At 37.5% G+C, this 27,648-nt stretch overlaps 7 protein-coding genes and 1 pseudogene across 21 annotated transcripts; 5 read left to right on the top strand and 3 right to left on the bottom strand.

Annotated features, from left to right (window-relative positions):
• The first annotated feature begins 234 nt into the window (after positions 1 to 234).
• On the top strand, positions 235 to 4,512 carry LOC105773130 (pentatricopeptide repeat-containing protein At1g20230). Of its 2 annotated transcripts, none has more exons than XM_052632638.1 (3): positions 235 to 2,687; positions 2,902 to 3,719; positions 4,115 to 4,512. In XM_052632638.1, the coding sequence occupies exon 1, from the start codon at positions 385 to 387 to the stop codon at positions 2,659 to 2,661; it is 2,277 nt and encodes a 758-aa protein (XP_052488598.1). In that variant the 5' UTR covers positions 235 to 384; the 3' UTR covers positions 2,662 to 2,687; positions 2,902 to 3,719; positions 4,115 to 4,512. The 2 variants fall into 2 exon arrangements, with proteins under 2 accessions (XP_052488598.1, XP_052488599.1); XM_052632639.1 differs by having other exon boundaries at positions 4,095 to 4,512.
• A 144-nt stretch (positions 4,513 to 4,656) lies between these two features.
• On the top strand, positions 4,657 to 5,792 carry LOC128031903 (E3 ubiquitin-protein ligase ATL23-like). The gene has a single exon (XM_052632640.1). The coding sequence runs from the start codon at positions 5,052 to 5,054 to the stop codon at positions 5,544 to 5,546; it is 495 nt and encodes a 164-aa protein (XP_052488600.1). The 5' UTR covers positions 4,657 to 5,051; the 3' UTR covers positions 5,547 to 5,792.
• A 2,773-nt stretch (positions 5,793 to 8,565) lies between these two features.
• LOC105773133 (NEP1-interacting protein 2) lies at positions 8,566 to 13,831 on the bottom strand. Of its 2 annotated transcripts, XM_012594808.2 has the most exons (6): positions 13,584 to 13,831; positions 13,196 to 13,374; positions 12,682 to 12,831; positions 11,325 to 12,574; positions 9,490 to 10,574; positions 8,566 to 9,288 (listed from the first exon to the last, which is right to left on the bottom strand). In XM_012594808.2, exons 1-4 carry the CDS (start codon positions 13,720 to 13,722, stop codon positions 12,452 to 12,454), a joined length of 591 nt encoding a protein of 196 aa, XP_012450262.1. In that variant the 5' UTR covers positions 13,723 to 13,831; the 3' UTR covers positions 8,566 to 9,288; positions 9,490 to 10,574; positions 11,325 to 12,451. The 2 variants fall into 2 exon arrangements, with proteins under 2 accessions (XP_012450262.1, XP_052488257.1); XM_052632297.1 differs by having other exon boundaries at positions 9,490 to 12,574.
• LOC105771641 (probable nucleoredoxin 2) lies at positions 10,019 to 11,531 on the top strand (annotated as a pseudogene).
• A 1,164-nt stretch (positions 13,832 to 14,995) lies between the features above and the next one.
• Positions 14,996 to 18,128, top strand: LOC105773132 (calcium-dependent protein kinase 29). The gene is made up of 8 exons (XM_012594807.2): positions 14,996 to 15,744; positions 16,303 to 16,446; positions 16,535 to 16,687; positions 16,841 to 16,956; positions 17,133 to 17,303; positions 17,435 to 17,562; positions 17,652 to 17,751; positions 17,821 to 18,128. The coding sequence occupies exons 1-8, from the start codon at positions 15,069 to 15,071 to the stop codon at positions 17,911 to 17,913; spliced, it is 1,581 nt and encodes a 526-aa protein (XP_012450261.1). The 5' UTR covers positions 14,996 to 15,068; the 3' UTR covers positions 17,914 to 18,128.
• Positions 18,129 to 18,253: 125 nt separating this feature from the next.
• LOC105773134 (uncharacterized) lies at positions 18,254 to 19,034 on the bottom strand. The gene has a single exon (XM_012594809.2). It carries the CDS (start codon positions 18,916 to 18,918, stop codon positions 18,466 to 18,468), a length of 453 nt encoding a protein of 150 aa, XP_012450263.1. The 5' UTR covers positions 18,919 to 19,034; the 3' UTR covers positions 18,254 to 18,465.
• A 1,550-nt stretch (positions 19,035 to 20,584) lies between these two features.
• Positions 20,585 to 22,130, bottom strand: LOC105772466 (F-box protein SKIP23). Its single transcript, XM_012593728.2, has one exon. The coding sequence runs from the start codon at positions 21,992 to 21,994 to the stop codon at positions 20,810 to 20,812; it is 1,185 nt and encodes a 394-aa protein (XP_012449182.1). The 5' UTR covers positions 21,995 to 22,130; the 3' UTR covers positions 20,585 to 20,809.
• Positions 22,131 to 22,296: 166 nt separating this feature from the next.
• Positions 22,297 to 26,391, top strand: LOC105772465 (probable alpha-amylase 2). 13 transcript variants are annotated; one of them, XM_012593724.2, is made up of 13 exons: positions 22,297 to 22,457; positions 22,629 to 22,711; positions 22,844 to 22,868; positions 23,322 to 23,359; positions 23,569 to 23,695; positions 23,801 to 24,027; positions 24,152 to 24,294; positions 24,386 to 24,498; positions 24,658 to 24,746; positions 25,000 to 25,122; positions 25,611 to 25,646; positions 25,897 to 25,995; positions 26,085 to 26,391. In XM_012593724.2, exons 2-13 carry the CDS (start codon positions 22,694 to 22,696, stop codon positions 26,280 to 26,282), a joined length of 1,236 nt encoding a protein of 411 aa, XP_012449178.1. In that variant the 5' UTR covers positions 22,297 to 22,457; positions 22,629 to 22,693; the 3' UTR covers positions 26,283 to 26,391. The 13 variants fall into 13 exon arrangements, with proteins under 13 accessions (XP_012449178.1, XP_052488510.1, XP_012449179.1 ...); XM_012593725.2 differs by having other exon boundaries at positions 22,311 to 22,457; positions 22,596 to 22,711; XM_052632543.1 differs by having other exon boundaries at positions 22,320 to 22,457; positions 22,601 to 22,711.
• Positions 26,392 to 27,648: the final 1,257 nt, after the last annotated feature.

Here is a 27,648-nt window from a genome sequence, read left to right as displayed (position 1 = left end):
CACTTAAATAATAGCATTTTATACTTTCAACAGAGTAATTATAGATAATGAGAATACTATTAGACTATCAGTCATTGTTTTGAAGGTTATATATGCTTAAAAGTTGGCTTAATTGAAAAATTAATTTAAAATTTGTTAATTCTTCTTTTGTTTTATGCAATGTAAAAATAAATTAATCTAAATCCATATATATATATATATAATGACTTAAAATGGGCTTTACTTCAGTGTCAACGTAATGAAGCTTTAGCCTTTAGCGTTAAGCTGCCCCTTGTCCCCACGTCAACATTGACATAGCAAATCAACTGCCACTGACACGGAAGGTTGCGTGACTCCGACAAGAGCTTATGGTTCAAATTTTGGGTGGCAACGAGTCAAAACACTATGACAAGGCAAGCTCTGCCATTTTTGGAAAATCTGAACACTCCAATTCTTCATTGCCTGTACTCAGCCATAGCATCTCTGTCACAAACTCGTCAAGCTCACGCTTATATACTGAAAACTGGACTTCTTGCTGATACCCATCTTTCTACAAGACTCATCTCACGATTTGCTAATCACCATTCCTTTGTCGAAGCAGATCTCGTCCTTCGCTCCATATCTGACCCATCTATCTCTTCCTTTTCTACTCTCATTTATGCTCTCAACAAGTCCAATCTTTTCACCCAATCGCTCAACGTTTTCTCCCGAATGCTTTCTCATGGTGTTTTGCTGGATACTCACGTGCTATCAAATGTTGTCAAGGCTTGCGGCAAATTATCCGCCTTGAAGTTCGGAAGAGAAATTCATTGCATCGTTTGTAAATATGGGTTTGATTCAGATTCCGTTGTTCAAGCTTCTTTGGTGCACTTGTATTTAAAAAGTGATCGAATCCGGGATGCTCGGAATGTGTTCGAGAGATTACCTGAAGGAGATGTGGTTACTTATGGTGCTTTGCTTTCAGCTTACGCTCGCAAGGGTTGCGTTAACGAGGTAAAGGAAATCTTTTCTGGGATGCAAAGTTATGGTTTGGAGCCCAATGTAGTTTCATGGAATGGTATGATTACAGGATTCAACCAGAGCGGGAACTATGTTGAAGCTGTTGTCATGTTTCAGGAAATGCATTCGAAAGGGTTTCAGCCTGATCATATTACAATTTCAAGCGTTCTTTCTGCTGTGGGTGATATGGAGAGGTTTAATATAGGGATTCAGGTTCTCTGTTATGTGATCAAACTAGGTCTTTTGCATTGCAAGTTTGTTATTAGCGCACTTATAGATATGTTCGGAAAATGTGCTTGTGCAGGAGATTTGATGAAAGCATTTGAAGAGACGAATGAGGAGCTTATGGATGTAGGTGCTCGCAATGCTTTATTAACTGCACTGTCTCGAAATGATCTTGTTGATGTAGCTATGGAGGTATTTGAGCGATTTAGAGTGCGTGGGAGGGAACTGAATGTTGTATCCTGGACATCAATGATTGCTGGATGCTCACAAAATGGGAAGGATATTGAGGCATTGGAGCTTTTCAGAGAGATGCAGAGTGCAGGGGTGAAGCCAAACTCTGTAACAATACCTTGCTTGCTACCAGCTTGTGGAAATATTGCAGCATTGGTACATGGAAAAGCAGCTCATGGTTTTGCCCTTAGAACAGGAATCACTGCTGATGTTCATGTTGGCAGTGCATTAGTTGATATGTACGCTAAGTGTGGAAGAATCCATTTGTCTCGACTTTGTTTTGATAGGATACCAAACAAAAACTCAGTCTGTTGGAATGCAATTATGGGTGGTTATGCAATGCATGGTAAGGCTAATGAAGCTATTGATATTTTTCATTTGATGCAACATAAAGGGCACAAGCCTGATTTTATCAGCTTTAGTTGTGTATTATCTGCTTGCAGTCAGGGTGGCCTAACAGAACAAGGTTGGCGATTTTTTAATAGCATGTATGAAGACTATGGAATTGAAGCAAAAATGGAGCACTATTCCTGCATGGTAAACCTTCTAGGTCGTTCTGGAAAGCTAGAAGAAGCATATACCATGATCAAGCAAATGCCATTTGAACCACATGCCTGTGTTTGGGGAGCTTTGCTTAGTTCTTGTAGGCTTCACAATAACATTCGTCTAGGCGAGATTGCTGCAAGGAATCTCTTTGAATTAGAACCAAATAATCCTGGTAATTACATCCTTCTTTCCAATATATATGCGTCTAAGGCCATGTGGGACGAAGTAGATGCCGTGAGAGATGTCATGAGGAGTAGGGGCATGAAGAAGAACCCCGGTTGCAGTTGGATTGAGATCAAGAACCAAGTGCACATACTTCTTGCTGGAGATAAATCAAATCCACAAATGACTGAGATCATTGAGAAGTTACATAAATTGAGCTTGGAGATGAAGAAAGCAGGTTACCTGCCAAATACTAACTTGGTGTTGCAAGATGTGAACGAGCAGGACAAGGAGCAGATCTTATGTGGACATAGTGAGAAGTTAGCAGTAGCCTTAGGGCTTCTGAATACTCCTCCGGGCTCTCCACTGCAGATAATAAAAAATCTCAGAATCTGTGGTGATTGTCATGCCGTTATAAAATTTATATCTGGCTTTGAAGGAAGAGAAATATATGTCAGAGACACAAATCGCTTTCATCATTTTAAAGATGGAGTTTGTTCCTGTGGGGATTTTTGGTGAACAATTTTATGACTAAGATTTAGCATGTAAGTCGTCTTCATCTTTACTCTTGAAAAGAATGAAGCAAATTACCTACAAAATGTATTAAATATGCCAAAAAACCCAGTTGACTAAACCGAACTTTGACTCAAAAAGGAAGATAAGCAATTAAGCGTCTCATTTTAGTTTCTTTTGAAATATAAAAATGTCATGATGGATAGATTGACTCAAAAGTTGATGATTCTTTTGTACTCTTTGCAGGTGCTTTGTTATTCTTTTAGTTCTTGTTGGTGCTTAAAGAAAAGGTATTAGTCATCCATAGCAGATTACTATAAGCCTGTCCTTATTTGTGCAGACCTCAGTCTCCCGTGCTCTTCCTCTGATGCTCAAAGAAAAGGGATCAAAACATCAGAGCTTTTGTTGAAGCGTGCTTCACCTTGACTAGCTTCAATTCAGTTATCATTTATCAGGCAGCTTGTAGCTTCCCTGGTACTGGTTTTGATACTTTGTACTGCGGCACTGTTAGGCCTGCAAGTAACTTTCACATTGAAGCCTAAAGAGATATTTGGAGCTTCAGTGCCCCTTCAATGCCCTCCCATGAGCGCAGACCTTATTAACTTTGAGAAGTGATTTTCGGAAGATTGGATCTGATTATAAGCTAGCTTTGATGTGAATGTTTGCTTGCTCTATACTCAAAAGTTATTGCAGCAAAATACTTTAATTGATGTTGAATTATTAATTTTAATTTGATTCTTGATCATTAACCAATAAGGGATGGTTGCCTCTCAAGTACTTTTAAGTGCTAAAAATAAAGTGGTTACAGCTTTGATGGAGGGGTTCTCGCTACTGCTGCACGGCTATATCTTCCCTTGAAAATTTGTCATTTCTTAAGTTGCAAGTACTTACCATCTTTTGAATGCTCGCTAATTTGCAGGTTTGGGATTTGTTTGGTTAAAATCAGAGAATGATCTATTTCTGGTTAATGCTGAATCCGGATAGTGATCAAGAAAAGCTTAAAGCATGCTTTATTGGTTCTAACTTATTCATATTTGCTATGATGACTGGAATCATTACAAAAGGTAATCCTTTAAAACGGATAAAGCCCCTTTATTATGTACCTACTAGTGGATACAGTTGCTTTGTTGTTTTGATACTTGAAATATACCTTATATATTCACAACTGAACTTGTTTGAAGTGACAAAAGTGCTATGCCATATTGATAAAATGTCAAAATGTAGATGTTTAAACATATCTTTGCATGGGACCAGATCTAATCAAATAATAAAAAGCGAATTATACCCTGTTTATATCCTTTTGCGCACGTAGCTTCGTTAAGATTAGGACACCTCTTGTTTCAAGATCCACCTTTATAATTTTAAGATAGATCAATATTTAAATGCTCCTGTTTGTTTTGAAGTTGTAACAGTATGTCTGAAATGTTGATGTTCATCAGACTGGAAATATGTGTTTCAGGAGAAGCCTTTCTCTCATCTCAATCTGGTAGCCAGCCACCTGTTGGGTATGGAGTATGGGGCCCACAACTCAATGATTAGTTAACATTTGTTATGTTTTTCCACGTACGTTCAAGTGGTAAGTACCACGGCGGCTCAAGCAAAGCAAAACTCATTTCACATGAAAAATCAGCAGTAGCTGTCGTAAACCCTTTGCATCACGTAAGAGAGACCTCTAACAATAATGTAGCAAACTCAGAAACCAAAACCAAAACCTTCTTCTTATCATTGGGTTTAGATCCAAATGATTTATGAAAACAAACATCAGAGTCAATTTATTTGGTTGTGTTATTTTCATAGATGCAATGATTTGTTTGGAAAGTTGTACCCAAGTTTATCCTTTCCAATTGAATTTAATAACCGAGTTAGGTGGCAGGAGACCCCAATTCAATGAAGGGTCCCTCCCACACTCCACAAATCTAAAGCAACATTATACATTAGCACTAGAAAATATTATTTATATATTTATGTGTGTATGATTGAGTTTAATGGGCCAAACCAAATCTCTCTACCAATCATTTTTCTCTCTTCGTTTTTACACAATTCTCAGTAGCTGCCATACTCCACTATCCACTCTTTAATTTTTTTCTTAGCTCATCTTTTAACTAATAAAAGTATAGGACACATTTCTCACCCCTCACCGTGCACTAAAAACGCAAAGGAAAATTACAAATAAAAGCATTAGCCGAAAATTCGTCAGTGCCGTTTTGATGCCTTTTGCTTGTCTGCCACGATACGCGTCATCTCTCTTCTCTATAACTAAAACGCTAAAAATTCCATTTATTTCCCTTCCCAATATAGCCGTTACCACCCTCTCTATCTCTCACTCAAAGCCCCTCCCCTTTGCCTTCCCTGGCTAGGAAACTCAACACTTCCCCCCACAAAACCAGCTGACTATTATGCGCCATGGCGCGCACTATACCCCTCCTCCTCTCCTCTCTCCTTCTCCACCACCCGCCATAAACTCCACGGCCACCGGCGGCAACCAGCACCCAATGCTGGTTTCTGTTTTATTAGCCCTATTTCTCCCATGCGCTGGCATGAGTGCTGTTTTCATTGTTTATATCTGTCTTTTATGGTACGCCACGAATCACCGGTCGGATAATTCAGGGTCGTCATCGGTTAAGCAGGCTGGTGAGAAAGGGTTGTCCGTTTCGGAGCTTGAGAAGCTGCCCAAAGTTACCGGGAAGGATCTTGTGTTGGGGACTGAGTGTGCGGTTTGTCTCGATGAGATAGAGGCAGAGCAATCGGCTAGAATGGTTCCCGGTTGTAATCACGGCTTTCATTTACAATGTGCTGATACTTGGCTTTCAAAGAACTCGATCTGTCCTGTTTGTAGGGCCAAGCTTGAGCCTAAGTTGTTCGATCCACCTGGTGATGATAACCCTTGCTAAAGCTTTGAACTTTCCTTTAAAAAATTAGAAAAAAGGGTCTAGTTTTTAGGAGTAAAAAATTCAGTGTTGTTGGTGTTTGTATGAAATGAAGTTTTCCTAGGAAGAGTTGAAGAAAAATGTTGATCAAGTTAAATTTCAGTTTCATGTATGTATGGATTTTCTTTTCTCTCTTTATTCATATTTTGTTAGTTAAATTAATTCAGATTGATATTAATGTAGACAGAATCGTCCGTACTTGATGAAGAACTTGCTTTTCATATTTGGGGTCTGTTTTTTAATGAAAAAGTTGAAAAGAAGATGAGATGATTCAAGGGAAAAGCAAGAAACTTTTGACAGAATAATAAAAAAAGTAGACACATGAACTGGCGTTGGTGCCTTATCAGCAGCAACTACTCCTACCATTTGCGTCAAAAACTATAGCTAAAGGAACCATTTGATTTAGATACCTTTTTGTTATAATGCTTTATCAAGTTCTAAGTTGGTTAAATCACTCATTCTAAAACTTGCAAGCCAAGGGAAGCATTTAGCACTATGCAGGGCAGTGGCTATGCCACACAAGGGAACAAATCGCTTTTACTGATTCAGAATTGTCATATGGAATATATATTAAATTCCAAATGGGTCCCAACCCCCCAGTGTATTGTGCATGAAGAATGAGTGGTGGCAGGTTGGTGATACATCGAGTATTGCAATGGCAGGGCCAGGGCAGCTCGCCGACTGCTAAATACTAGCACTTTTCTTACTGTCTCTTTTTAGATACCCCATTTAAGCCCACAGTTTTTGGGTTTTGTGTCTCTTTTCTTTTTCTTCTTTTTTCTAATTAAGTGAATAAATGCAGCATTTCAACTTGATTACTTGAATAAATTATCTGAATTAATTAGGCAAATTTAATTGCCACTTGACCCGACTGCCACGAGTCTGCCTTTACTTGTATAGTATTATCTTGGCCAGCATTCCAGCAGTAAGTTTTGTAAGATTGTAGTAGTTTGCATTTTTGGAACTTATAAAATATTGTTATTAAATTAAAGTAGTTATTAAGTCATTGATTAAAAAGTAAAATGAAATTTTTTAATTTACATTTTTTAAATTTACTTGCTAATAATTAAAATAACAGGCTTTGAAATTTAGAACGACTTTGGTTAAAATTAAAGTTTCAGACCGAATTGAAAAAATTCAATTAATCGGTGACTCATGATTAATAATTTAGCCAGTTATGAAAAGATTTTACGAAAATTTCTCAATAATGAAAGACCCCATGTGATTTTAGACTTCAATACTTTGTTGTTTTACTCGTAGCTTTTAGTCATACTCATAGCTTATTTATTACTAGTTATCAGATATCAATATAAAATCTAAATCATATAATTTGGCAACATCTCACGGTTTCAGCAGTAAATTTGGTAAGATTGTAGTAGTTTGCATTTTGTGGTACATATTTAATATTATTAAACCAAAAGTGGTTATTAAGTCATGGATTGTTTTGCTCTGAAAGTTAAATAAGAAGGTGCTATCATCAATCAATCAATTAATTAATTAAAAGTACGAGTTTCCTAATAAAACTTGTTGGATATATATCATGTTATTAGGTGAGATTTGGAAATAAAAATTCCAATACTCGTGTGCATTTTGTTTGATATGGTAGAATAGAAAAGAAGGGGTCATATCATATTTCTTGAGACTTGTAGGATGATTTAGAATGGGTAGAGAGGCATACAAATACATTGACATGTTTAGTTTACTTGTCAATTTTTTTACATGAACTTTTGTCATTGTATGAACTTGAAATGAATGATCGATTTCAACATTATTTATGGATCGGATGCTTTCTCATATTTTTTGAACAAAATAACGTATAAACTTTCATACTTGACGTGGCTTAGAATGAAAACATGTTTATATTGGGAATCTGATGTTAATGGCCACACTCATAGCCCAACCTCTTTTCAAATCTTAGCCTCTCATTTATGGAAATGAACATTGTAGCAAGCTGTGTTAACTATTTGCCCGAGAGAGACAGGGGTGTCCCGCCGTGGGCTTCTTAACATTTGAGCTAAATTGATGAATTATATGCATTATGCTCTTTTTACGGTCAAACTATTTTCACCTAGGCAGATTGGTAAATATCAAGGTTGTTATACCCCTACCATTGTTTAGACATGTGCCAGGACAAAAAGTAGCCTAAAAGACGCCCTTGGACGACCCTCAATCTAGTATCATAGGTAGTGATCACTTGTACTCCTCACATTACCCATTTTTGGCCACTTGCTAAGGTTGTCCATGGGGACTATTCGTTCTGCCTCAACAAAGGGAATCTCAAAGCAATACCACACAATACTATGCTCAATGATAATTGACGTATAATGGACATGACACAACTTGACAAGAGGACCTCCCCTTATACATACCCCAGCATACGAAGAGCAAATGATCTTTTTCCTCCTTAAATGTTCTACTCGATACCTAAACTCTCACGACCTCCTCCTTTACATATTCCTAAGTTCTCCTACCTCTCTAATTTCCCCCTTTTTACTCCCTTCTTCTAGCTCTCCCCACTGGCCTCCAAACGACCATCACATTCTGTTGGAAAAAATGCAGTTTGAAAATGATTTTCTTGCATAGCGGAAAATAAAAATTTTGGAAATCGACCCAGTTTGTGATATTTATAGCAATTAACCCTAGACCAAAACCATATATGTGTTTCGGATAGACAGATCTTTGTCATTCTCGACTTTTAACCAAAGATCTTCTCCGTTATTCTCGTACCAAAAACTGCTCGTACATTTTCGTTGCGCAGATTGCAACCTTCAAATGTAGCAACCAATATTGCTCGCACATTTTTGCGGTGCAGATCGACAAACAAGCATAGTCGTGACAATATAGCTCGCATAATTATATAGATCTTGACGCTATTAAGCACAAGCACTCAACACTTGATAATGTTCTATAAGTTAACATATTTGAATTCTTCAAAATTCCTATTATAGGTGTATCTTTTTCAAATTAAATTCGATCACAGTAGTAGTTCAACGTTGTCAAATAATAAATTGACAGAAAATAAAATAAACCCACAATGAGTGATTCAAAATTAGAGCTCTATCAATCTAACAAAATTCAATTCAAATTACAAACCAAAACACATCAAATACAAGTCAACATATATAAAGCTAGTTGTTTTGGTCTACACCATCCATGTCAACTTCAATGTCTTCTTCTTCGTTGCCCCCACCCTCAACTGCCTCTTCAATGCGAACAATGCATGCCTCAGCAAGTTCATCAGATAGGAAAAGTCTCTCTAACTTTTTCCAATGTTCTGAAAACTCTTCTCTTTCCGCTCCAAAAGGGGAAAAAAATGTTGAAACCTAACTTGGCATCAGTAAGGTAACTTAGAGCATTGAAGTCTACGCATTGAACATTGGAAGGCCCGACAATAACCTGGGCATGCAACAAGATGTTTAATTCAACTTCAGTAAATAATCTTGAAGATTCTTTATCGTCTCTACTTGGTAGCTCTATAATGCTTCGCTCTAGTTCTTCTCTAGATCTACTATTTCAACGTGCAAAAGCCGTGTTGCAACATAGGTCAGTGTCACGACATAGCAGGAAGTGTTTCGCGACATAGTAGGCAGTTTCGTTCCAATTCTTCTTTTTGCTTCTTTTTTTGGTGTTGCGACATCAGTGTCTTGGTGTCGCGACCTAGGCATCAGTTTTGGCTAGCATGTGCATATTTAGCTCCCAATTTGACCTACATAATCCCATAACCTTATTTAGATATTTTAAATGTAATAAAAACTGCTAAAAAACATAAATCACTATTTCAAGCATAAAAACATAAATATGTACTACGATGATTTGATTTAACTATTATACAAGCTAAAGTTATGTGTAAAAAGTGATGTAAATAATAGTGTAATTTGTGGCAGTCATTCCCCAACCTCTTCCTTACCCGTATGTATTTATAATGGTTGATACAAAGATTTGACGACCAATTGCAAATGATGGATTCAGACCCTTCTCAATGGCTGAAATAGACCAACCCTAGGGAGCTCCCTCGAGTAAAAGCTTTTAACTGATAAATATGCTGAAAGATGGATAACAGCAAAGGTTCACCCCGAAGGCAGCAATCAACAAAGTAGGCAACCAAAATCCACCACGAGAAACCAACCAGTTGTCCTGGGGTGATCCTATACTCTTGAAGAACAATACAAAAGCAAAGGTGAAGAAGAAGGTGGAATTTTGCCTCCAATACGTGCAAGGGCAAGAGGAAACCTCCCTCTATATATGTCACTCAATCTCCTTGTGCCCTGGACATTCGAAAAATCAAAGGCGAAGTTTGGCAACTAAAAACCCCGAACCGTGAGATGACAAACCATCTTGTCCTGTTTTGTCGAGCACAAGTAGGCGTTTGCTTCCATAGGTACGCAGGCCTCATAACGCTCCTGACGGTTACCATCCTTATCCATAAATTCAGACCCATGAGCCTGGTTACCACGACCAGTACGCCACCGCCCCTTCCACCCAAACCTATTCTGACTCTAACCATGATAAACAATCATGCTTAAAATAATCGAAACGACAGTAGAAAATTCGAGGGCTTTTACCTATAAACAACGAGTTCCTTCTTGCTGACAGCTCCTTTGAAAGATAAGTGTAAGATAGGGCTAAGCAGAAGTTATTTAAGGAATAAATTTTTTTCAGAACGGTTCATTTCCTTAAGAAATAAGCCCGAATCATTTTTTACAACTGTACCTCATTATCGTACGGAAAAATGTACGCAACAAGTTTTACACCAAAACGTACGTAGTAAGCCTCATTCACATGCTTCACTCACGTAAGCCTGTCTCAGAAGAGTCACTTTATAACTCTTCTTCAACAAGGCAGGGGGACAAATTGTTATAGGGCACGCCACTATCCAACTGGAGATCCATGTCTGACCCGACCCCCTTTACTTTACACCTCCTCTCTTAAGGGATCGCCTAAATAGCCATATCCTTCTCAGCTCACCACTCAGCTCGCCCTCTCCCTGTTCGCCTGCATTCAGCTCACCAACTTAGTTTTTTGGGGATTATCACTCAAGACATCTGTCACCCCTAGGGGGTAACATGTGACCATGCTTGACACTTAGTTGTCTCTAGTACGTCAAGGAACTGCACCTTATAAATATGAAGAATGGACTCTAAGAAAAAGAAAGAGAGAAAAAGATACTCAACACAAACCCAAACCAATTTTTCCAATTTTTTTAATCATGAAGCATATGATATTCTAAAATGAAGTTTTTTTTATTTATCTTCATTTATTTAACGAGTCTATTACTCTATTCTTGTTATTTCATTTGCAGGTGCTAGTTGATTCCTTTATCTGTAAGACAGTTGGACTCTACTTCTCAGCTCAATGGTGCTTTCTATGTTCTAATTAAGTTCACTTCCAAGCTGATATCCATCTACCAGAAAATAAAGCAAATTACTTTGGAAGAAAAAGGTAGTGAGGATTTTGAAGTAGCTTTTGTGTCAAATGATCGTGATCATCAATGTTCATTTGACTCCTGCTTTGGTACCATGCAATGGCTAGCGCTACCCTTTGAAGACCCCACTATTAAAAGTCTTGCAAAGTACCTCGATGTGCAAGCCTTTCCTTATTTGATAATTATAGGGCGTGATGGCAAAACTGTAACCAAGAAAGCTAGAAGTCTTTTAAATCTTTACAAGGAAAACGCATACCCTTTCACAGATGCCAAAATGGAGTTGCTAGAGAAAGAAATGGAGGAGGCAGCTAAAAATTTACCAAAATCCGAGTACCATGCGGATCATCGCCATGAGCTTAGTTTGGTATCTGACTGAAGGCACTGGAGGAGGGCCCTTTATATGCTGTGACTGTGATGAGCGGGGTCTGGCTGGGCTTACCCAATGTCTGGAATGCGGGTACGAGGTGCACCCCAGGTGCATGAGAGCCGTGGAGCCTGCCTTTGCAGGCTCATTTGAAAGCAAGTGATCATCAGCTGGGGCTTACCGCTATATGTTTCTAGTTGAGGTAGCTTTGATTAATCTTAGTTTGATCAGGATGATAAGACTTCCTGTTTGTTCATTTGCTTTTCCCTTCATTGATGGTTTATAAATGCTATGTAGGTTTGGACTTGGAATATTATTGTAGGTAGCTGAAGCCATGAATATGACATTTGACAGTAACAAGAAAGCGTGTATAGCATTCTATTAAGGTGATGTTTATGTTGTTTTTCCCCTTCCTTCTCCAGCCAAACTGATTGCCATCCAACTGCAGCAACTTAAGTTACATTTTAGCTTCAAGCGTTTGAAATATTCCTAGGTTTTGGATATATATCCTTTGGCTATGACAATGTCTAAAGTCTAGTAAGCACCATGTTTTCCTCATGGCACTGGCTGCTGGTTGGTAGTTTCCAATGTCGTTTGAAATATTCTTTTTTGTCAACTTTGTGGCGGAGGCTCCTTTTACATGGAATTTTCCACATGGGTTTGCACTGGCTGCTGGTTAGCGCTTTCCAGTGTCGTTTGAATCAACATTGACAGAGTCTCCCTTATTAACGTGGAAATTAGTTACGAATGACTTGGTTGATGAGATTGGGAACACTTGGTTGATGAGATTGGGAACCCAAACCAAGCAAGTGGTTCGAAGTTTATAATGCATGCATGCTTCCTCTATTTGTAAACTATATAAAAAGGGAAGACACGAGCCGGAAAAAATAGGGATTTCCCTAGTACATACAAAATAAATAAATAAATTACATTTCAATTAGAAGCTAGTGTTAATGTTTATGCACGCAAGGTTTGGTCTTAGTATTATATCTCGTTTAGTCGAGCTTGTACTACGTGAATATATACGTTGTTGACGAGAAAAACGCGTCCAGACCTTCTACAAAGGCAGAATTTAATTGTCCGTTAAACATTTCTCCTGCACAAAGGGCAAGATTTATGCCCAACTAGCCACTTTTTGATGCACGATATATGAAACATATGGTGACAATGTGGCAAGCTATGAACTATTTCCCCATGCATGAAGTCCTGGAAATTTGAAACCATAAACAAGAAATAAGAAAGCATGATCAAAGGAAGCTATTTGGAGTATATAGAAATGAAGGAGAGAGTAGAAACGTAAAAAATTGATAAACCTGAAGGCATATGGAACAAGAGATTGGGTTCCTGGATGAATCCCATACGTTTTCTTCTGTGATTATGATGGTTGGAATGTTTCTTATTGACTCCTTTGACACCCCTCCACTCCTTGGGACTCCGTTGAATGCAGAGTCAAATGCGTTTATCTAATCAAAATTCAAACCCAATTTCAAGCATTAATTAAAATAAAAACCCTTTTGCTGTTTTCCCTACTAATTTTTTTTATATTTTAAGCTGCCATTTTCATATCATCGGAGTCTGTTGTGCCTATTCAATGTCATCGGATTTAAACTGCACGACTCGTTCATGGGGACCAATTTTTCAACTTTAATCAGGGTTCACAACCAGAAAGGAAATATGGAAAAGTTATGCGTGAAGAATCTCAGAGAGTGGGTGCGTTTCGGGCGGACCAATTGTGTAGTGCATGGGAGAGCAACAAAGAGAAAAAAGAAAGAATGATGAAAGTGATTGGCACATTGTAGATAGATGAAGAAGACAATAATGTCATACCGGTTGGAAGAAATAACTGGTTGCCATATCATCGGAGCTGCAAACTATGAGTGAAAATTCGAACAACTTGATGGAGAAAAAGCTGCCTCTTATGGCCCCAACCGTCGCTCCATGAAGCCAACCGGTCTTGGTTTTGGCCCCAACAAAAGCTCCAACCATGGCTCCTAAAGTTGCTCCAACTGCAGATAAATGCCAGATTCTGATTAGTTTTGGCATTCAACTGAAACTGACACCATGGTTTTCTCGCAAAGATGATAAATTGGTGTCAATATGTTGTAGGATCAAAGTGAAAAGATTTTATTTATTTGATTTTTTTCTTGTGTTCAAAAGGAAAGGAGCAAAATCCTAGAAATGTAAAACAAATGGGTCAAGGAAGAAATTAACTAACCCACTGAAAATATACAGATGAAGATAGCATGGAACAATTTAGAAATGACTAGTGAAGCTGCTGAGCAACACAATTCCCTTGCCTCTTCAGCTGGAAAACATGGCATGATAAAAGGACAAGGGCAGATTGGTTGCTCCATTGGGAGAAGAATATTCAGAAATTCAGGAATTTTTAAAGGTTAGTTAAGGAAATTAAAAAGGATTGTGGAAAAGAAAGTGGCGGCTGAATCACAGAACACAGACCAAGGATTGCTAGTTGTTGGGAAATAAAATAAACAGTGAGAACATAACAAGAGTCCCTTTTATAAAGGGTCAGACATTTTATTCTCAAATTCTTCCATATGAAAGCCGCCCCCGCACGTGTTAAGCATACTGGATTAATTAAAAACGCCAATTGCATCCACAACCATATTAAAATATGCAGCACATATAACGTGTCAATGCCTATCAAACTTGAGTTGAGACCAAGACCAAGTCACATTTTGGGCAGAAGGTAGTCAATAGTCAGGAACCTATGATAATCTTAAGAGATTGGCAAGCAGTCATACTAGTGCTGACCCAAAGTTGGCATTCGGGATCTCGGATGATTGGTCAGCCGCCATTGGCATTGGACAAGGTCTTTCTTTGGGCTGCTTGGACAGCAATGCATAATCAAGGTTAAATTCTGCCATTAGTCCCTGTGCTTTATAAAAGTGCTGTATTTAGTCTCTATACTTTAATTTGATCAAATTTAGTCCCTGTACTTTTCAAATTGATCAAATTTAATCCCTATACTTTTCAAGTTTTAAAATTTTAGTCTTGACTCGAATCATAGCAGTTAAACCCATTCGGTTATATTCAATTACTAGGCATGTACCACACATATTGTTGTAGAGTCCATATTCTCCAATTGAATCATTCCAAATCCCTATACTTTTCAAATTTTGAATTATAATCTTAACACAAATGACAATCATTAAACTATTAACTAAATTTTAATGACTAATACATGAAAATAACAAGCTAACATCGCATTAAACATATGATAATATGCTTGCGTGATCATATTTTGAAAATAATATAACTTAATGAATTTAATAGTTATTATTTGGTAATGATTGAAATTTTAAAATTTAAAAAGTATAACAACTAAAAAGGTGCAAAACTAAACTCACAACTTTCATAAAGTACAATGACTAATAGCATGGTATGTATACTTTATCCCTCCCTCTACCCCTCTACTTATTTCCCCCTCTCAAGCAAAGCACAACAGAGTTGTTAGTGGAAACAAAAAGGTAAGCCATGTGGAATGATACTCGAGACAATCCCAGAGGCAAAAGCAAAGCACCTAACATAATAAAGCAGCAGTAAGTGTAACCTAAACTATTCTTCTAATATTATAATAATAATATTCTCCCCTGCACTGCACCAATATCATAACGATCCAATCAAACCAAAACCGAACTTGTCCACAGGCCTAAACTTGAAAACAGCACAACAGCCATCTATGGGACTCTGCCAATCTCTGGGATTCTGCTTGAGAAGATCTCACTCTCATGAAATCCCAATCTCTTCCTCATCTGAGTCTTCTCCTCGTCCATCTCATCCATTCCCCAAAACCACCCCGCAACACTTTAGCCCTTCTTCTTCTAAAGCTACTTCATCATCCGGTATTGGAACCATTTTGCTCAAACCATATGTTGATGTCACCACCATTTATGATCTTGACAAAGAGTTGGGCAGAGGTCAGTTTGGCATCACTTATCTTTGCACCGAAAAGGCAACAGGACGAAAATATGCCTGCAAATCTATTTCAAGGCGTAAACTAAGCACTGACAGGGACATAGAGGATGTTAGACGAGAGATTTCGATAATGCAGCACCTAACAGGGCAACAAAATATTGTGGAATTCAAAGGTGCTTATGAAGATAGGCAGAATGTGCATTTGGTGATGGAACTGTGTTCAGGTGGCGAGCTTTTTGATCGGATAATAGCTAAAGGGAGTTATTCAGAACGTCAAGCGGCTTCTATTTGTCGACAGGTTGTGAATGTGGTGAATGCCTGTCATTTTATGGGGGTTATGCATAGGGACTTGAAACCTGAAAACTTCTTGCTGGTTAGCAAGGATGAGATTTCTCCAATAAAAGCCACAGATTTTGGACTCTCTGTCTTCATTGAGGAAGGTAATTAGCTCTATTTCCGTTGCTTCCCTTTGATATTACCATATATGCTTTTGCTTCACTCCCTCAATCAGGCTTGCTTCTGTCATTAAACTTGGTGTTGTTAGACATGATCATACCTTGATCAATAACCCCAAATTATATTGTGAGTTTTTTTTTTCCATTTCGATTATACTCTAGGGAGATGGATAAATTTGACTGAAGTGTTATTCAGTATAAGAACTTAAAAGCAATAAATAATACCATGAATTAGACTGGAAGCGGACTCTGCACGTTATTCTTGCTAGATGTAATCATTGGTCAATAAAACAAGTAAACGAAGAAAGCGACCGGTCAACCAAGTCATTGATACTTTTTGTAAGTAGCAAGTGTAAGAAAAACGACGGAACCATAAAAGAAAAAGCTAATATGTAAGGATCACGTGGTAGGTTCATGGCTAATCCTATTATATGCATCATAATATTACCTCTTTGATCATTCAATTCCAAATCTATTGATGCATTTCTTTCGCAAGTAATCATGAATCTCAACTGAGCACTTGAAGTTAATGTAACATTTCAGGCAGAACGTATAAGGACCTTGTTGGAAGTGCATACTATGTTGCACCAGAGGTGTTAAACCGGAAATATGGCAAGGAGATAGATGTGTGGAGTGCTGGTGTCATTTTATACATTCTTCTTAGTGGAGTGCCTCCATTTTGGGGTGGTATGTACGTGGAAACTTATTTTATTTTTCGTATACGTTCTTTTGGTTGTGATACCTCTTCAACTGTTGGTGAATAATTTTGTTGCAGAGACTGAGAAAGAAATCTTTAAAGCGGTTTTAGAAGGTAATCTTGACTTGAAAAGCTTGCCATGGCCATCTATATCTGAAGGTGCAAAGGACCTCATCAGAAAGATGCTAGCAAAGGATCCTAAGAAACGGATCACTGCTGCTCAAGCTCTAGGTAAAAACATTAAGCTTCTGTAGGCAAAGCCCTTCAAGATAATGAAAAAAGGGAAGAGTTGGATTGACAGCATTGAAGATTGGTTCATCTTACTGAAGAACACAATTGTTAGATATGCGCCACTAATGTTTACATTTTGTGAAAATGAACCAGAACATCCATGGCTGAAGGAGGGTGGTGATGCTTCTGACAAACCTATTGATAGTGCTGTCCTTAGCAGGTTGAAGCAGTTCAGAGTAATGAACAAGCTCAAAAAACTAGCGTTGAAGGTATGGCCTACACCTCTAGTTTTTCAATCTTGTGAAACTTGCACAATACCATATTCGTTGCGTTTGTGATATCATTCTATGATAAATTTACTCGACCATAAAAGCACAAATTTCTTTTTCTCTGTTTTATGTTCCCACAAGCTGATATTTATGTCTTTGAATATGGTTTGTGGAAGGTGATAGCAGAAAGCCTATCAACGGAAGAAGAGATCAAGGGCTTGCAACAGATGTTCAAAAACATCGACACTGACGGAAGTGGTACAATAACACTAGGAGAACTCAGGGATGGATTAGCTCGCTTGGGATCTAAGTTAACTGAAACTGAAATAAAGCAGCTTATGGATGCTGTAAGATTTTATCCAATTATATAATCCCTTCCTTCCACCATCCAAATTCTGTTATTTATATATAATAGTAATCATTTCCATAATAATGAAACAAGCTGCAACTTCTGAATGCCTAAACCTCATTCTGTCAGGCTGATGTTGACAATAGTGGAACCATTGATTACATTGAATTCATAACTGCTACAATGCATCGACATAGGCTTGAGAGGGAAGAAAATATAGTCAAGGCTTTTCAGTTCTTTGACAAGGATAACAGTGGGTTAGTATATTGAACTATTGCTTTTTTCAGTTTTGAACATTATATTACTTGATTGATTGACTTTGCCTATTATTCTTCTTTTCATTCAGGTTTATTACAAGAGATGAACTAAGACAAGCTATGACGCAGTACGGAATGGGAGATGAGGCTACAATCGATGAAGTCATTGAGGATGTTGATACTGATAAGGTTTTTCGTTTGCTTCTTTTACTTCAAACAATTTGTTGGTTTTTATGCTTGACATGATTTGTTGGATAGGATGGGAGGATCAACTACGAGGAATTTGTAGCCATGATGAAAAGGGGAACTCATGATGGGGATGGCAATTGGCAAAGACAGATGAACAGCTAAGGTCTTTCTTTAGTTGGCAATGGCTGCTCCATTTGTTGCAAACTTTATTTCGATCTTCAATACTCCTCATCTGTTGTTGTGATGCTGAAGCTAAACAATTCAGTTCGTTTATTTGGATTGGATTGGATAACAATCTTTATTATAATTGGATTGATTTCTGGCGTTTAAGTGCTGATATTTAATGGATTTGATTGACTGAACGTGTCGTTGATTAACTTGCATTTGCCAATTTGGCACCAAATTATAAACTTCTATGTTCCTTTGCATTGCCTCCATAACATTTGTTCCCCCCCTTCAATTCAATGTTCAATCGACGCCAACATACAAAGGAACACTGCAGTAAAATCGAACTTTGATTTCCTTTTCTTTTTCCTCTGAAATTTCTCATCAACCAACTTCTGGATATGCGGGAATTACAATCGAACAAGGCTAACGCATAAGTTGATGCATTATAAGACCAAAACACAAAATTTAGCTTACAAACAATATTTGTTCTTCCTTGAAAGGATAATCAAATTCAAAATCAGAGAAAGTTAAGAAATGAATCAATCATCACCGACCATCTCCCCGCTCCTTCTGAATCTGATGCCTTTGCTTTTCGGCTAGCTTCTCCAATGCAGATTCAACCGCATCACGCCCACCGATAAGCAATCGGGTCACAACTTCCGGATCCTTCTCGAAGCGAGCTTCCTCGAACTCCTTCCTCGCGTTCTCTCTCAATATGTCCCTCCACTGAACGCCCCGAGAATCGGGCCACATGAAGAATCGGGTGGCTCGAAGGATGTCGCGGTAGAGACCCAGCGCCTCTCCTCGTGTGCTGGTGAGACGCTGTCTGTTCAGCGATTCTTCTTCCTCATCATCTAGGGATTTCTCCTTCTTCACTAGGTGTCTGTTAAGAAGCTCTTCCACGGTGTCCGGACCACTGTGTAGAAAACGCTGGAGGGAGACAACGTTGTTTCCACAAACAGTTGTTAAACTTGGGCATCTTTGTAGGTAGGCGATCATCCTTTTTACTTTATTTCTCTCACAAGCTTATTTTCCGTGCTGTTTGACAAAAACATAAATGGTGGAGCTCAACACAAGACAATAAGCAAACGGTTGATAACAGGGTCGGTGTTTTTGTTTCAGGCCCAAAATAATACTAAGCTTTGATCCATATATCATTTTAAGCATTAGGACTTAAACCAACCATATTAAGGGATAATAACAAATTTAACCCTCAACCTTTATACATTTGTTCATTTTAATGTTTATTATTTCATTTGGAGAAAATTAGCTTTCTAACCTCTAATTGTTGACATGTTACTCTTTTATCTTATATCATATTAGTTTAATTTTTTCAAAATTTAAAAAACTCGTTAATTTTATAAAAATATTAGATAAATTTTTCCAAATTTCTAAAGAAAATTCTGACAATACAAAACCATTTGTTAAAAAATCCAAAATTATGAGATGATCTCTTCAAAATTAAAAAAACCCTAAAACTTAAAAATTAACTTAATTGTGCAAGTAGTATTAGAACATATTAACGATTTTTATGGTTTTATTTTTCACATTTTAATAAAAATACATTACAATTATAAGAAACATATTTTTAATATTGAGAATTTTTAAAATAATTTTGAACTTCATTTTTTAAATTTCTTTTAAAATACACATTGTTGTCCATGCAAGCTACAACTTTGACATCTAATGTAATTTTTAATAGAGTGCTTAAATTGTAATGAAATTTGTCTAATTTTACTTAAAATAAAAGTTGAGATTCACTTATTTCTAACTCCCCTAAATGTTGCATCTAGTTACTATTTGTGGAACCTCATCAGAATAACGACACAAAATTTGTCTATTGTTCACGTAACTACTAACAATTTTTTATGAACTTCACTTGGAGTGAGGGACACTCCATTTCTTCATTCCAATATTACGATCGGCTCTCCATTGAGCCGTGTTCACCTTTGATCGGCTCTCCATTGAGCCATGTTCACCTTTGCCCTCATCTTTCTTTTTGCTACTTTAATTTGTTTTTTCAATGAATATTGGGTATTAAATGATACATAAATACAGAAGAGATTGTTAACAAAAAAATCATGGTTTCAGCAACTCGAAAGGCATGGTGCGAGCTGACTGCGCCTGTCTTGAGTTCCGTGCCGTTGATCCTCTTTACGGGAAGGTTTATGAAGTTATTGAGGTTTATTATTAACAGCGATTGTTTTGCTCTTATTATAAGAGTCAATATCCGATCCCTGGATTTGCCTTTGTATGGCTAAATCGTCGGCCAATGGGGTTACTCACAGTCTTGCCCATTAATGGCTAGATAATAATTGTTCTTTTGCTTTAAAAAAATCATTGTTTGAAGTAAATGTGAGATGAGAGAAAATAGTAGCTTTAGTTCCAACTTCTAACTGCAGAACTCTATGCGCTAAATTGCTAATAGCAAGCACCTAGAGCATTTCCTCGTTTAGGCCTCTGCCCATCACAAAGTTTCAGGTATTGTGTAATTTTTGAAGGTCTCACATTCCCATATCTTGCCTTTCCTTTAACACCTTCATTTTCCGAAAACAACCATCTAGATATTTTACCATTTCTAACCTTTCACATCCTATTACAAACCTTATTATCACAACCATTCAAGCATAAATAGATGCTCATGCTATGCTATAGTCCATGAATATTATTATCAAAGAAATCCATTTTAGATAAAATTACACAATGTAATTACAATCTATAAGGTCTCACAAAAGCAATAATAGTTTGCTGAGATTTATATCTATAAAAACATCTTAAACAGCACATAAAAACATCATGCATTCAACAGAAGACCACAACATTTTATATGCAGATATTTCACAACTAAGCAAACCAAAGGAAGCACTTGCATTCTACTCAAGCTATCGTATTAGCATGGAGTAGGTGTAACCCAAAGTGGTGTAGGCCAACCCATTCTAAAGAAAGAATTTCGAGGATAACACGGCAATGGCTCAATGCTCCCATCCCATAACTTGTAGATACCAATATCATGTTCCCCCAAAGAACCATCATAGTTACTTTCAGAGTAATCATCTGTGAAATATATGCAATTCCCCATGCAGCCTGTAAAATCCGAAGCTGACAACGATAAAGAAGAATTTTCACCTATAAAAACCATCTTATCATACAAACTTTTCACTCTTTCCCAATGCGGTCCACTCCAAACAAGCCTAGAAACCTCGAAGCGCTTAGTCCTATAGACCAAATAGGACTGATGAGGTTCGAAACTGAATTCAAGATCAAGGTGACGGGTAATGAGTAACAGTTCATCTCCAGAATTGATCAAATATTGCATATCACCGTCCAATTGTGTCCGCGTTTGGACAATCGAAACCTTGGGCGAATCATCGTGAACATCACAAATTGCAATTCCTCCGTGTTTGTCGACAGCATAAAATAATCCCTCACAATATATAACATCCTCGGAATAGGATTGTGCACCTGGGATAAAGCGCCAAGAGTCATCGCCGTTTTTGCAGTAAACTAGCTCACCGGTTTGATTAAGAATCGCTATTGCCACGAAACGAAGCTCCTTGGAAGGATTGACAGAAAGCACAATTTTTTTAATGGAGTCTCGCATTTGGCGCAAATTACGAGTGTAAAGGTCACCAGACGGGGAGCGGAGGGAATATTCCTTGCCGACGTGGGAGTAATTAAAGCTGTGGACGTTGGGGAAAGAGGAGAGAGAAGGGAGGTGGAGCTTGGCGCGGGAGAGGGGGTTTAGGAGGAGAATGGAAGGGGATTCATCGAGGACAACGAGCCAGCCGTGGGAAGAGCCGCAGTGGCGCTTATTAGGGTTGGAGGATTCGGGGAGGGAGAGGAACCGGAGTTTGTTGGTAGAAAGGTCGTAGAAGGCGCGGTGGGATTGGTAGGACTGGGAAGGAGGGAGCATGAGCCAGGGGAGCTGGGGAGGGAGATGGGACGGGGTTTTAGGGGTTGAGGATCGCCAGCCGCGGCACACCGCCCGAAAACTGAGGTAATCGGAGTAGAGTTTTAGGTTTTCTGAGATGGATACCAAGAGTTCTGGAGGCAGTTTGGTCCAGTCAACGCCCATCTTGTCCGATGGATATAACTGAAAACAAATTCTGCTAATAATGCTATTAATGGGTGGCCGGGAATACGATCTCCTCTTGGATAAGGAATTTTATTTTTGCCCGTTTTAGCAAACGTCAAAAGCTCGCCTTGGGCTAGCCGGGCCATGAAAGCTCTCGATGAACCAATTGATTTAGAGCCTAGATATTGGCCCAGGCCTCTACTTAATGCTTAAGCTAGCTTACTCCAATCATAACCGTTAACTGTCGTTTCTTGGTGGGAGCACATCTCAGCCATCCAAATATTATATATTTTCAAACACATAGCGATTTCTTAACATTCTAGAAAGCTTTTTTCTTCGTGCCAAATTCGGAGTATTTTCCTTTTCCTTTCTCCTTAAAGCGTAATCTCATTCCAATTCCACGGTGTTCGCGATCGGATTGCGACCTCAGTTTTTCTTGCCATCCTCTTTCTCTTCAATTCTAGTAAGTCTCTTTCCTGTTAAATTTCTTTTCTACGTTGCCGCATTAATTGCAAACTTGTTACTCGTCAACCTATTTTTAAGGAAAGAATTAGCTTTCTATACTATTACTCACAGTCTTGCCCTTTGTGTCTATTATAAGGAAAGAATTAGCTTTCTATACTATTACTTGCAGGGTTTTTCAGTGCTTCATTTTCCACGATCCAGCCTCAAATTTGGGCCGCAACCACTTGACTCCATATGGATAACTTGAACAACGTAGTCTTCCTCCAATTCTTGCTCTGTTAGATTTCAAGATGGCATTCTTTTCCCCTTTTAGTTAGTTATTCTAGTTTAACTTAAGGCTATTGTATATCCTTTCCTCTGATGTCACGTTATATTGAACTGCAGACTGTTGAGGAAAGCACTGATCTTGGTATGCTGTTATCTTCCTTTGCGTATGTGTTGCTTTTTCTTTAATTTATCTGGTTGTCCTGCCCTGAAATGATTGTTTGGACTTTGAAGTTCCAGGATATGGATACTTAGAGCTCGAATTCATTAGGTTTCTTTATTTTTGTTTATTGTATATAAGAGAGCAAAACTAATAATAAACTGAAGGTATCCAATACTATAATAAAATTTGCTTCTTCGGTTTGTTATGCTTCTTGACTTTGATAAGAGACAATTTAAGGAAAGCAATTTCAACTAAATTTAACAAAGTATGCTCAACCTTTTAAAGGTATATCAGTTAGGGACTATGAGGGTTTATCTACTACAATCATATCATTGGTGGATATCTTAAAATGTGTTCATTCTTACAAAGGGGTTGTAAAGGGGAACAGTTAGAAGAGAAAATTGATTCTAATTGTGCTTTGGGATTTAATTTTAGGTGCTGTGTTGCGGAAGGGAAAGGAAATCCTTTTACAGGTAAATTTATATTGTTGATCATTTTCTCTTACAGGAATTTGGAGACTTTGTTATTGACAATGTTGCTCGTATACTAAATGAACCGATCTCTTTATGTATCTGGAACAGGTTGTCTCGGTAGTATGTGAAATAGAAGAATAAAATTCTTCATAGTGAACTCAGGTTTGACGGCTAAAGCTATTTTAAAAGTTGCTTAAATTTTTCGACAGGGTTTTAACTGGGAGTCCCATAAATATGACTGGTGGGAAAACTTAGAAAAGAAAGTTCCTGACATTGCAAAATCTGGGTTTACATCTGTATGGTTGCCACCAGCAATTAATTCTTTTTCACCGGATGGTTAGAGAGAAATTTTCTTCAAAGCATGAGCTAGTTTCTTAGCAGATAAGTGCATGCCTCACCATGATGTATATATTTGCATCTGTTTTCCTCGTCTTATTACAGGGTACCTTCCCCAGAACCTATATTTACTCAGTTCTTCATATGGCTCTGAGCAGCAATTGAAAGCTTTACTCCAAAAACTGAGTGAGTACAAAGTTAGAGCAATGGCGGACATAGTAATCAATCATCGTATTGGAACTACTCAAGGACATGGAGGACTGTATAACCGTTATGATGGAATTCCACTAGCATGGGATGAGCATGCTGTCACATCTTGCACTGGTGGATTAGTAAGGATATTCATAGCAGTCATTCTTTGATGTTTTATATTACATGGCCTTAAATGATATTTCCTTATGCAATGTGGATATAGACTGTACCGTAAGGTAGTTTCTAACCTTCATATATGTTCAGGGTAATCAAAGCACTGGAGACAACTTCCATGGGGTTCCGAATATTGATCATAGCCAACATTTTGTTCGGAAGGACATCATAGGGTGGCTGCAGTGGTTACTTTGTGTTGGTTTTCAAGATTTTCGCTTTGATTTTGCAAGGGGGTAATAACAATACTTTTCTTGTACATTATTGTTTTCTCTAAATGATCTGCTTTCCATCTCATTGTGCATGTTGCTATAATGTTTGCTTCAGTTATTCAGCAAAATATGTCAAAGAATACATTGAAGCAGCAAAGCCTATATTTTCTGTTGGGGAGTATTGGGATTCTTGCAACTACAGTGGATCTGTATTAGAATACAACCAAGGTAATGTGCTTAATCTGTTTTTCGTGCTTGTGATCGATCATTCATAAAAGAATCTAGCTTCTTTTTCATTGATACAGAGATCAATATGTTTATGAGCTGACTGGTTAAGTATTCTATCATGTCCATGTTTTTACAATATATTTACAACCTCTACTGTAGATAGCCATAGACAGAGGATCATTAATTGGATTGATGCCACGGGGCAGCTTTCAAGTGCATTTGACTTCACAACCAAGGGGATTCTTCAGGTATAGTCCAGAAATTATTCTACCACTTACCAAGAGAATGGGAATGGCATTTTTGTCTAGTGTAGCACCATATTCTGATTATCATAATTCCAGCGTCTTAAAAAGGCACTCTTTCATCTTTGCTTAGATTTCTTCTTGACCTTCTCCCCTGTTAAAGACCTGCCACTATGTAATGTTACTTTTTGATTCCATATGAAATGGGATTTTTTTTCTTTCAATTTCTTTTGATATTTACTTGGTTGTAACAATGCAGGAAGCTGTGAAGGGGCAGTTCTGGCGCTTGCGTGACCCTCAAGGGAAGCCTCCAGGTGTAATGGGGTGGTGGCCTTCTAGGGCTGTCACATTTATCGATAACCATGACACAGGCTCAACCCAGGTACTAGAGAAATTCTTAATTTATCGCAACTGTTGACTTTGATGGCTGTGAAGGTCACATAGGAGCAAGTAGTAATTCCTGCTTATGACTTGCAGCTTTTGTATACTGATACTCTTGGGTCTTTATTTTGGGATCCCACTTTTTCGTGTTTGCTTTTGGCAGGGCTGTACTACAGTCTATTTCAAATGCCATTAAATGAAGTCCTTCCAATTTAAAATCACCCAAGTAACAGAAACCATGTATATTCTCTTGATATGCTTTTGTCTAAATAGATTGGAAGTTGTTAGAAACTTAGTATTAAAGGGACATTTTGATTTGCCTTTTAAGTATAAAGAGTTGAGGGTCACTCCTAGGAGCGGTAAACCTGAATTGTATTGTAGGATGTATTCCGCTGAACATTTTTAGTAAGATGCATTTGCCCAATTCTATAAATTTGTTTGCAATTCATCTGGAATCTACTGACCCTGCCAATTGTTTAATTCTTGCAGGCTCATTGGCCTTTCCCCTCGAATCATATTATGGAGGTACGAGATGCTATTGGTTGCAGATTTACAACAGCTCTAGATAACTTGCATCAAAGTTTTCTATCAAAGGGCTCCAGATGACTTTTTTTTAAAATTTATTCCATTAACCTTTTCAAAGTTTTATGAGTATTAATTTTATTACAAAAAGTAATGTTTCAAGTCTCATTCTTTGCCCTGAAAGCTGTTGAAAACATGTGTTTCTTGGTGTGGTATTTGTTTTGAGTTATTATGGTTCCATGTTTTCCTGCAGGGTTATGCATATATACTTACACATCCAGGAACGCCCACAGTGTTCTATGATCACTTTTATGATGGGGATGATTCCGGGCACGAACAAATTGTTAAATTGGTATGCTACGTAACCATTTCCATGTACGTACGTATGTACGTGTTAGTTTGGTTTTCCAAGAAAATAAGGCTTCTGAATCTTGTGTCCAGATGGAGATACGCAGGAGTGGAGAAATTCACAGCCGGTCGTCTGTCAGGATTCTAGAGGCCAAAGACAACCTCTATTCCGCAGTTATTGGAGACAAAATATGCATAAAGATTGGGGATGGTTCATGGTCTCCTTCAGACAGAGAGTGGACACTAGCAACGAGCGGACAAAGATACGCAATTTGGCAAAAAAAGCAATGATTTATGTACCTTCTTAATAATAAACAAGGCAAATGATATTTTATTTATATTATAATATGTACTTGATACTTTTAAGTGTTAAATATTAACTATTAAAAATATTTGTAAATATTATTTTAATAACAATTGTATTATGATTATAAAAATAATTAGTAAGTTATATAATGCATTTAAAAAGTAGCAAGATATTAATTAATCATATAAACAATAATTACTTCTAATTTAAGGTTAAATTTGTTAACATTTGTTTATTCTTAACCTATATTATTTTATGTAAGTAATAATATTATTTGTTCATTCCATTCAATCAATTAAACAACATAATATTTTATTACCTCTCAATTACTACATTAACCATAATTATTTCGTTCTTGCTCTATTTTATTAGAATGAACCACACATATAGTAAGATTCATGGATTTTGTGCAAGCCCACGAATTGAAATTTAAATGGTCGAAGCTAAATGTAAAGATATGTTTGATCATCACGGAGTAATTGTATAAAAAAATATTGTAATGACTAAGGTAGTATAACAATCTCTTGTAATTACAATTCCTTAGCTTAGTGTAGGGCACAAAAACATTAAAAGTATAAACATCACGGAGTAATTGCAAAAAAAAAAGTAGTGACTAAGGACGTATAACAAATCTCTTGTAATTACAATTCCTTATTTCCTAGGATTTTTTTTTCTTTAAGAAAATATAACTACTTACATTAGTACACAACAGATGAATTCATCCCCCTTTTTCTACAATCATAATCAACATATACAGAATGCATTTCTTTATTATGTTGAACATCTAACAAGTTATTGTACGCACATCCCAGCTTGAAGCTCCAATAAGAGACTTCCCATGGCCATAGGATGCACAACAGATTATAAGACAAAGCCATTTTATTTTGATATTTGAAATTTTATTACCCAGGAATAACAATAAAACCTGTTACCAGGATAAGAACTACAAGAGGCAGTAACCAAGAGAAGACGTAGGAAACAATCATAAGCCGAACATCCTTTTCAAGCCCATTTTCAGCCAGGATTGATGCCTACAGGATCACTAGAAATTCAAGTGATACCTATGAGTCTAAAACCTCCACAATGGAGTTAACCAATTCAACTACGTGTGAATCTTACATGTGCTTAGACAATTGTTCAACATAAGCAACCATGAGAGAGCAGTTCCTCGATGACACAGAACAATGCAGTTGCAGTTGCTCAGTAGATCAAACAGATACTTCTCTATGATCCTAGGTTCATTTGAAGTGCTTTATTGACATTAAGAAATGAAAATGTTCCCAAACCTCATAATTTTCAACTATGGCAACTTTAAATGCATTACTCCTTGCTTATAATTGGGAGCAAAAC

The sequence above is a fragment of the Gossypium raimondii genome, chromosome 6 (genome assembly GCF_025698545.1).
Source record: "Gossypium raimondii isolate GPD5lz chromosome 6, ASM2569854v1, whole genome shotgun sequence".
Lineage (NCBI taxonomy): Eukaryota > Viridiplantae > Streptophyta > Magnoliopsida > Malvales > Malvaceae > Gossypium > Gossypium raimondii.
This window is presented reverse-complemented; position numbering and strand designations above follow the sequence as displayed.